The following is a 10,862-nucleotide window of genomic DNA, read 5'->3' as shown; positions in this document are numbered from 1 at the left end:
GCTTGTGAGAATTATCATTGTGAGAATGATGTAAAGCTCCAGTCATATGCTTCCTATAAAAATATTAATTGTGGTGGTTTAATTTACTATTTAACATCCTGTTTTGAGTAGCGCTTTAAACAAGGAAGTGCTTTGTTACTGTTTTTTTAAGGCTGTCCTCTTTTTCTTTCAAAAATGCTTTTGTAAAACCCCACCTTCATGGTTCTATATTTCACCTTTGGTTTTGTTTTTTTTTTTTTTTTTTGCGTGGGATATGTTGGCTTCTGGGAGAGATTAGTGTGAGTGAAATGCACTGTTCCGTTGGCATGCAGAGGTGTGCCCAGCAGCAGTCAAATGGGCAGCTATTTGTAGTGAAGGATCTGGGAAGGGAAAGACAAGAGTGAAAAGGTCCAGGGAACTTTTTACAGCAAGATAAATGCTACTAAATTTGCAGGTTTTTAATTTGTGAGTAGGGATAGGGAAATATCATGGAAAGTGAAAGTACTGATCTCCTGGAATGTGGAAGTTTCTGTCCTTCCTCCATCTTCTGAAAAACTTGTGAATTCAAATTTATTTCACCTTTCTCCTATTTATATAATGCAAGTCTTATGTGAGGGACTAAGTAAATATTATTGTGTCTCAATGGCTCCATGGCTTCTTGAAACCTATTAACATTGGTAAATTTGAAGTGAACTATCAAGCATTGATTTATTTGCAAACCTGCTGTCATATTCAAAGGGGGGAGAAGGGGAGAAAGTCTGTTTCAGAGGCTTACTAGCAAACTATACAGCCTCTGAGAACAGGCATTTCTTTCACTTTCCATGAGCCATGAGCTGGTTCTTTTTATTGCTCTGCCAAGCTAGTTAAGATCGATGTCATCACTGAAATTGCAGTCCATGTTCTGATATAAATCTCAGTAAAATACGATTCTAGATCCAGGGGACAATTCGCCCCCATGCCATTATCATCCTCCCGAACACCAGTGGCATGGAGCTCCTGCTCACCTATGAAGATGAAGGTATCTACATTGATATATATGGGCATTTCACAAAGGAGACTGTTCTACAGTGGGGAGAAATGCCAGCATCTGTAGGTATGTATGAAAAGTAGCTCTTCGTTAAATATAAGATTCTGCTGCATGAAGCCTGACTTCTTTATGAGGTTTGTATCTATGTGAAAATGGTTGTATGGCACATAAAACAGCTTCTGAGCAAACCAGATGTGTAAAAGAGTAAACAGATTTATGGGTGTTTGTGTTAACACAGCCAGTGATTGCAGTAGGGGCTTCCCATTTGGACACAGTCTGTATTCTTGTCACACTATTTATTGCATCACACATTGACTATACAGACAAACTTTACTGAGAATGCAGCTTACCACCAGTTTCCACAGGGAGAATTATGTGAATTACAGGAGGGGAAAAGTGTTTTGGTTTTTCATAGCTGACAGCATTTTATGTAGAAATTCACAGCTACTGAGGGGTCAGTTACTGAAGAGATCTGTAACTGCTGTCAAATGGCCCCTTCATTTTAGCACTTAAAATTCACAGGGCTGCCAGCCCAGGGTATTTGTGATAGATTCTTAATCTCCCCACGCCTGCAGTTGGCTGTGTAGGAGGAGATTCTGGCTGTACTGGAGCCAGGACAGCTGTTTGTTTCACCTTTCCCATAGGGCTTCAGGCTAACAGTATGGGGAAAATTAAGAACAACCCAGGCAGATTTTTGGGTTTGTTAATTTCTGTCTTTCTTTATTTTAAAACAAACATACCAACAAAACAAACCCCAGACAATTAGACTGCACAGAAGCCTATTATTAGCTTGGAGGAAACTGGATACCACAGTGAAAAATCAAGGATGTTCACCTTTTTCCTTTCACTTCTGTCTGAGTAGTTTTAGGGAAAGCCCATCTTTGGGATGTGGTACAGACCAAATCTGACTTCTGATTGAAATGTTACTTCCACTAAAAATTAACCTAATCTATAAACACACAACTCAGACTTCAGATAAGGGCCTCTGTTAACTGTTATTTTAATAATTTTACCACTAACTCCTATTAATTTTCTTAATCCTTTTATATCCTTGGCTGGAGACAAAAACATTATGAGAGAAGTGTGAATAACTGTTATCTGAATGGCCCATCTTAGGGGCAACTTGACAGTTTCTTCAAAGATCCTGTTTTTCTGGGGTTTCTATACCCATTTCAAACCCACTGAAGTCTGTATGAGCATATCTCAATTTTCACTCTCTGTTGCAGAGATAGAAGGGTCTTGTGTTACCCTCAGGGTGCTCTCTAGTCATCCTTTGCTCATTTCTTTAAACTAGTATTTTGAAAGATACGTTTGTAGTTGGTGAGAGTATTTTGATACAAAAAATAAAAAAGTTTGTATTACAATCGATGGATTTAGGGCAGAGAATCTAAATATATCTTACTCATAGTCTTAAATTGGAACCTCTGTGACCAATCTGTTAATAAGAAATCAGGGAGAGGAAGCTCAAATCCCATGGGAAATTAAAAAACTGTAGAAGTATTCTATGTTTAATCTGAAAGATGTACACATATGTAGGGCTAAATGTAAATATAGCTGTAATATTTTCTATAAAACGGGTTTTAAAAAGGCATTAAAAAACATCAGGTTAATAAGATTTGGGAGCACTCCTGCCCTTTTGTGTGAGTAATGAATTATTTACAGTATGTAACTATAAAGGGTTGACACAAATCTGGATATTCCCAGAGGAACTAGTAAAAGTCTTTATTTCCTTTTCCCTCACATTTTAGAAGCAAGAAGACCATTCTGTAGAGAAATACACAGTGTTACCAAAAGGTGGTTAAATTACTGCCTCAGTGCTCTACAGCATATCAGCTGGAAGCATAGGATATTTTTATCTAAAGCTGCAGTGGAAAGTGGACTCAAACTATTCCCAAGGTGCTCGTGGTATAAGAGCTATTTTTCCAAAATAAGACAACTTTGAGTATCTATCTGCTCTCAGTTTATCTCACATGAAACACCTCTAAGAGCTCCCACATGGGAGGATTGTCATGACTCAGTACTGACCTTTGAATTTATAGCCTGCTATCCTTCAAATTAATCTCCATGTATATATAAGTCCTTATTACTGGACAACTGTGCAAATGGTGTAATGAGACCATTTTGTTTGCATGCTGTTTCACAGAACAAATTTGGGAAAGAATTTTTGATTCTGCTACAAAACTGAGATGTTAGAGTATTGTACTTAAACCTGCCATTGTCAGTTGACAAGTTCTGGGTATATTGGCCAGACAGCAGAGCATCAGGGCTGAACTTGGTGTATCTGGTTTATTCTGTTCCTGTTTTGAATACTGCCTGGAGGTCAGATCTCTTCAGAACACAGCAGAAGTGGCTCAGCAGATGACCCAGAGGTTGCAGCAGAGACTAATGATTGCTGGGAGCTGCAAGGAAGCTAGCAAATTGAAATCTGCCAAAGGCACAGATAGAGACACAGCATAGTGGCAGCTGGAGTGTAAATTTTGTGTGGTGGAAAAGATCAGGAGACTTATTAGTTCTTTGTTGCTAAACCTATATGACCTGTACTAAACAGTGTAGCCACAGAATAGTTTAATGCTGTTTGTATATATACACCTGCCTGGCTTCCCACTCCCAGAACCACAGGGTGCCTCTGTCTCTGTTGTGTTCAAAAGTGAAGTTTGAAAAGGTTAATGTGATGTCAGTTGGTACAAAAAATAACAAAAGTCTGAGTCTTGTATCATTTTGATGTTCTTCACTTTATGTGTGGTCTGGGCTTACTTTTCAGATACTGTAGACTTCATGGGTGCTGCCCTGGGCTCATCCTGCTGCTGCTGCTGCACTGTTCAGAAATGTTAATGACACTTTCTTCACAGCCTGCAGCAATGGTGCCCTGTTGTACAGCCTGAAGCATAAAGAAAAGATTTTAAAATATATTCATTTAATGTGTTTGAGTTTTAGAAAATACTTCTCCGCTTTTGCCACTCACCCTTGGATGCTCACTGCTGCTTTGCTTTTAAAACAGGTTATTTCTTCCTCTTTTCTCATGACTGGAATACTGGGAAGTAATTATCTTGCTCTCAGCACTAGTGGCAGGGAAGCCTTCAGTGTGCACAAAGAATAACTGAAAGTCTTCTGTACAGATTTAGGAGAAATTTATAGACTCTGAGGAAACTAAAATCACAACACTGTAACCAAACCATATGTGTTTCCAAGGAGGTGTGGTTTTCATACATTTGTTCTAACAACAATTATAAAGCAAGGATTCCAAGTTAATATTAAATCAACCCTGCTAGAAGTATATACAGTCATGTGAGCATATTGCCTTTATTTTCTGCTGTCCTTCTCAGGGAGGATTGCAGGCTTTTGTTTCTGGTATCAGTCTGTACTGAAAGTTCAATTTTTAGACAAAACCCTAAATCAGCACAGAAGGTTTTAAGGAGCAGACCTTGCTCAGAGTAATTATGTAGGGCAGATATGCAGTGTCCAATGAAGCTAAAACCCAGTCCAGTGCACACATTCCTTTTACATCATTTTAGAGCATCAGAATTCTCAGACTAATGAAATAACAATTGATAGTTGAGCAAGAAGAACAACTTGTGAGCATTGACTACCAATAGAGCATAGCTAATGAGATTTTACCTTGGAAGCCCATACAAGTACCAGAGGGCTTTCACTGAAACTGTGCCTAATTTGAAATCTTAACTCCTTCATCACCATTTCAATTACTTGTTGCCAGACTTAAAGGGAGTATTGTAGTAAGCTTCCACAGTGCTAGAATATCTTCTTTTAGTTTTGGAAATATTGCACATAACCAGTGATGGGAAGACACCAAATAAATCATGCCATGGTCTCAGATTCTGAAGTATTTAAGTTTCAGACTAAGGTGAACTCCATAGTAAATACAAACCCAGCTTTCTAATAGGAACAGAGTAGAGTGGGTACAGAGAAGACAGTCAAGACTTTTGAATATAAACAGTTAAAGGATGAGAGGCAAAGATGGGCACAAGTTGCACAACATATTAGGAAGAAATGTTCAGCCTTGAAAGTAGTGATGCATTGCAGCAGGGTCTTGGAAAGATTGTGAAATATTCATCAAATCATATCTGTACAAGGTCCTGAGTAACTTGTCTATTTTGGCCCCACTTTGGGGCCAGTGGTTAAACAAAATGGCCTTCAGAATTTTCCTCCAAGCTTTTGTGAATCTAAGATGTACAGTAGTTAAGATTTATGTCTAGAGTTCAAAATAAGTCTGAGAGGACAAACTGAAATTTAATTACTATTCCTAAGGCGTTTTTGTGTAAACTTAAAATACAAATAATTAGAATATATTGTTATCAAAGAGAAATGCATAACATAATTTTTTTTTTTTTTTTTTTTATTTCTAGCTTACCTTCAGTCCAATCAGGTCATGGGCTGGGGAGAAAAAGCAATTGAACTACGCTCTGTGGAAACAGGAAATCTGGAAGGAGTATTTATGCACAAGAAAGCACAGAAGCTAAAATTTCTATGTGAAAGAAATGACAAGGTACAGAGATGACTACAGTGTAGTGACTTAGCAAGAATGAGTAATAGCTGACTATGACAGAGCAGTTAATTTTGGTAACTTTGTTATTGGTTATTTCCTACTTTGGTATAACTTCCCTGTTCAAATCCAGTGTAGTCACTGGTCCCACAAAGCACCCATTATGGATATTAATTAGGGATGTTGCACACATTCCCACCACCAGCTGTTAGAATTCTATTCCACCCAGCCTTCACTGCTATCAGTGATAACAAATACAGGCATTGTGAACTGCACAGCACCACAGGTGTAGTGGGGAGGGTTAGTGAGTGAGCCCCAAAAATTCCCAGCTATGGGACTGCTTCTCCTGGGCTACTGAAATTACAGGCAGTTCAGAGCAGTCATCATGGGGGAAAAAAGCCCCCAACGTTCTTAATTGCAGATACCAGGGTATGGATAATCAGGCATGATTTCTTGCATATAGCAATTTTGGTACATGTTCTCTGAAATTAGTCACACTGTCATATTTAGAAAACTGAAGCCCTAAAATCTTAGATTAATTATTTTTAAATCTTTTCCTTTGTCTTTTCAAATAGGGAAAGAAATGCATTAAGAAAATGCAGTTGTACCATAAGTACAGTTTCACTTTAAAAAGTTTATCATGGGATTAAAATTCAGTTGTGATATATGTATATCCTTGTATTTGGGACTGTGGCATTCTATCACCTTTCTTATATGAGTAAAAATATTTTCATAAATATAAACTGACAGTAGCATCTTTTTTTTTTGTCTTCTTTTTTTTTTTTCCCCTTTCAAGGTGTTCTTTGCATCTGTACAGTCAGGAGGCAGCAGTCAAATATACTTTATGACTCTTGGTCAAAATGTACTATTCAACTGGTAAAGCACATCAAAATGAAGAAAATGAAAAATTCCCTGTAGGTAGCAGTGTAAAATTCTCAGAGGTAATACACACAAATTTGCACTTCTTACCTACAAAAATGTTGTCATTATTGACTTATTAAAATTCATATTCTTTCAGTCCGGAAAGAATTCCATTTTCCACTTGAAGTATTGCAAACATGTTTAGTTTGTTTTTCAAAGTATGTTGCAAACAAGGATTGTATAAGGAGACTTTAGTGAAGAATGTTGCCAATATAAGAAGTTCCTGTACTCTGAAAAATGGACGGTTTCACAGGTGATGTAATGGTGGTATCTTGAACTGAAGTCACTTTTTGTGGACAGTGACAAATGTAGGTAGTTACAAAACCACAGTTGGAATCTGTTTTGAATTGGGATTGGGCTCCATTCGCAGTTTAAACAAGCTGTTACTGTCACCATTATGAACTTGAATGACTTGTCCAAGCCTTACAGCAGGGAAGGAGTAAGGGTTTGTGGTGGGTCCCAGCACAGACCAGAAGGCTTGAAGGATCCTCCCTCCTTGGATCTTGAGGGATCATCCCCTGTGCTGGGTGGACAGGTGTGTCTCAGTACAGTGTTGTAAAAATAGTTAATTCTGAATGTGTGCCCCAGATGCGAGATTTTTACCAATGCAGGGTGGGGGCAGACTGAGTTTCTCTCAGGACTGGATGCCTGAGCCCATAGACACAGTTACTGTAGGATGTTTTTGTAAAAACAGTTTAAATAGTCAGTCAAAATAATAGATGCATAAAGTATTATGAAACAGAACCTGTAACTTTCATTCACAGGTGGGACCCACACTCATATAAATTGATTTAAAGGCACTACCCATGTATATAAAGAAAGGCACAAGAGCAGGCACTTTCTATTCTTCCTTCTTGCTTTTTCATATAATGTCTTTATGTATTTGTATGTAAATATAATCTTTCCACAATGGATATTAAGATTAACAAATGTATTCTTAATATAGTTATGAAAATATCCAAAGAGTTAATCTATTATAAATAGAAAATATAAATAATTCCAGGTGCTTTCTATGCTAATTACATCTAAATAAAGCTGCATCTTCTAGTGTTACTGGTGCCAGTGTTTCTGCATAAACTCTGTTCTCAGGGGCTTATAAGTTGGCCATAAAATTATAGAGGTATAATATATACATATATATGTATAAATACACTATATATAATCATATACTATTATTCAGTTGTAGGGTTTAATGTAATCCTCATGTAGCTGATTTTTGGATATGCTTTGAAAATGCAGAGCATCAAATGTAATACAAAAGAGTTCATTCCAGACATGATACAGTAGGGATAATGCTGTGGGCAAAAGTGAAATCACTAGTTCCAGTGCTTGAAAATAGGTGTTTTTACTTGAAATACTTGATACTGAAAGGTGCAGGAAAAGTGTGTTGGAATATCTGTTTGTCTACCTCAAGGATGATGGTTCTGTGTTGACTAGGAGGCAGAAGCAGAGTTGTTGGGCTGGCAGCTGTGCTGTCCAGTTCTGGCTGTCAGTCCGGGTTTTGGCAGTGATGCTGTGACTGACAGGTGCTCAGAACTGCTGGCCCTGTGGGTGACAGCAGGGAATTAAACGAGGGGCTAATCACCCTTCCCCTTGTTCCCTGTGCTGGCTCCTCACTGCTGCAGGCAGGCCAGAGGTGCCTGCACAACATGTTGCTGTTATGTTTTTGGCTATATGGAGGACTGCACTTTCCAAAGTTACTAACCTAGCACTTTTCACAGGCACTAGCTTATCTCAAAATGTACAGTGTTTTTTAATGAAGAATTTCCCTTTTAAATGTTTAACTAAGAGAAAAATAAGCCTAAAGCCATACTAAAAAAAATGCAGTTAAATACTCAAAGTGGTTCTTCATGTATGTGAGTGACTAGCTTGTGTGCAGACTTGAAACCTGAATGGAAACTGCTTGAGCGGAGCTGTGTGACAACAGGAGCTCTGTCTGGCTGTAGTAATGTTCCTGCCTGTTGCCAGGGCCAGGGCTGGGGCAAATGAGCAAAGCCTGGTTTGGCTCCCTGTGCTGCTGAACACTTGGGCTCATTGCACTGGACTCACAAAACAAGCAAACAACAGAAAAAAAAAAAAAAAAAAAAAAAAAGGATGCCAACAAAATCAAACAAGTCCAAATCTGTAACAGAACCAGAGATCAAAGTTACAAGTTAAAGACAATCAATTTATAAGCAACTTAGTTGCTTTTGACTTGAAAGTCTAAGAGACTATGAAGGAAGAAGAGCTTTCATTTTGCACACAGTAGGTGTGCAAAACTTGCAAAGCTGCTCGTGCTGTAAGTAATCAGTGGTCCAGGCTGCCCTGTAATATTTTGAAAGTGTGCTTATCTCAGCAGCTTCTGCATTACAGAGGATGCATGGGATTTTTCCCTCCCCTGTTCTGGTGTCAACAGGTAGGAGGCTGATACTTTCCTGATGCTAGGGACTAGTTGAAAAGAATTTAGCAAAGAACAGTGGGAATTTATAGCAACTCATATGAACAGATTAAATAAGCAAATGTGATCAAGCTTAAGTTTACTGTAGCAGAAATTTGCAACAATGACAATACATTGACACACTGTGAAGAAGTTTAACTCCATGCTAAAAGGGAAAAAACCCAAACCAACCCCAAGTTCAAGAGAGGGAATATGCACTATTACATTGGGATTGTAATTCATTCTGTTTCCCTCTATTAGCTTTCTTCTTTCTAGCTCCAGTTCGAGGCAGTGAATTGGATTTTCATTTTCTATTCACTATAAAAAAACATTAAAAACTTTCCATGTGTAATTATGGAAAGAATGAGGCAGTTAGAGGGGAAAGCCTTTGAAGGATTTAGAAGTGGTATTGCAAATGGCAACAGCAACTGGATGCAACAAGGAGAAATGTGTGGCATTGTCTCGTATAAAATGATAGTCAGAATGGTTCAAGATGAGAAAGAACCCAGAGATGTTGAGAAGAGTAACAGAAGAAAGGGAAGTGACTGAAGAGGAGAGAAAAGCTGAAGAAAAGAAACATGAGTAGCCAAAGGTAAGGGAGTAGATGTCTGGCACAGCATATTGCTATAGGAGGAATACAAAAGGTTAAAAAATGTTAAGGAAAAGAAAGCAGCCAAAGAAATGGAAAGGTATCTGAAGCAACTGGGGGGCACTGAATGAGGGAAGGAGTATTTTGAATAACTGTTCAGCTCAAAGCAAAAGTACAAAGGCCAGAAGAAAAAAATCCAGTGACCAAGACATAATTTTAACATAATTTTAACTATGCAAAATGTATATCAAATTTGTAATTTCATTTTGTGAGGTGTTTCACTAGCTATATCCTTTCACTAACTTTTAAAACCAAGGACTAAACTGCTTAATGTGTTTTTCTACTGATGTCACTTTGACATGAAAAAATGCTACAGGGGCAGAATGTTAAGGATCCATGTCATTAACCCTTTGGAACATGCAGTCTCCTAATGACAGGTGGTGCTCATAATGTTGCATTTGCCACATAAGCTTGTGCTAATGCTGCAATAATGTGGAACTGTGTCTGTGTGCCTGCTTTAATTTCAGGCATGGTGAACTCTCTTTTGCAGCCTGAAGCTTGGCACATGACTTCAAAACCTGGGAACCATGCAAGTTATGTACTGTACACTATGTATTGTTCTCAAAGGTTTAAATTGTACAATTGAAACAGTAATAAAAATACTCTGAAAAATCAAAACTAGTATCACGCTTGCAATGATTCTGTTATATTGACATCGGCTGTTGTAAAAATCATAGAAACCTTTGTTATTGTTTTCTAAATCCAGTCACCATCCTTAGGGAAACATCCATATCTGCCTGTAGGGACAAAGCAAATATATATCCTTGTATGGATAAAGATGTCCAAGTGACAGTGTGAGCCTTCAGACTGGACAGAGTGCTCCTGAGGGTGACAGCCAGTGCTGTGCAGTGTGTGCTGCTAATGAGCTTCACTGGATTTCTGTGTGTCTGCCCTTCTCGTCAGACAAACGCCCAGTAGGATGAGGGCAGTGGAACTACAGCAAAGTGACAGCTTTCATCATTGATGCTACAAGAACTGGCTTTTGTGCACATCAGCCTGATGCCAGGTTAGCCCAAGTCACTTTTTCTCAGGTAAGCTCACAGAGTCTTCATTGCCACTGGCATTGTTTCTTCAAAGACCATCATAAAAGCTGGGTTACAAGTTCAGTTCCATGATTAAACAGCTGTATTTAAATGAATCATAAGCAAACCTGAGTCTATAAGAAAGACTTTTATAGATTTTAAAACCTGTGCATTAAGTCAAATTTCCACACACCAAAAGTGTAAGAAGTTTTCCTGCTGATAACCCACCACTTTCTTAAACTTGCCTTTCAAAGTGCAGAGAGCTGATTAAAGGGCAAAGGTATGTCAGTTGGGTAATCACCCAAAATGTTATTTTAGCATTACATAACCACTTCCGTTATTTTCTAAGA

The 10,862-nt window shown here is 38.2% G+C and overlaps 1 protein-coding gene across 2 annotated transcripts in view; it reads left to right on the top strand.

Moving 5' to 3' along the window:
- NRK (Nik related kinase) overlaps window positions 1-10,108 on the top strand; it is a 90,871-nt gene extending 80,763 nt beyond the window's left edge. For both annotated transcript variants that reach the window (XM_031504785.3, XM_077786512.2), the window contains exons 29-31: window positions 913-1,072; window positions 5,368-5,507; window positions 6,301-10,108. In XM_031504785.3, the coding sequence (XP_031360645.3) occupies window positions 913-1,072; window positions 5,368-5,507; window positions 6,301-6,384 (384 nt within the window). In that variant the 3' untranslated portion in view covers window positions 6,385-10,108. The remainder of the gene's footprint in view (window positions 1-912; window positions 1,073-5,367; window positions 5,508-6,300) is intronic.
- Window positions 10,109-10,862: the final 754 nt, after the last annotated feature.

Source organism: Lonchura striata, chromosome 4A (assembly GCF_050655825.1).
Source record: "Lonchura striata isolate lonStrDom1 chromosome 4A, ASM5065582v1, whole genome shotgun sequence".
In the NCBI taxonomy this organism is placed as follows: domain Eukaryota; kingdom Metazoa; phylum Chordata; class Aves; order Passeriformes; family Estrildidae; genus Lonchura; species Lonchura striata.
The sequence above is the reverse complement of the archived record's forward strand: the minus strand, read 5'-3'. Positions and strand labels throughout refer to the sequence as shown.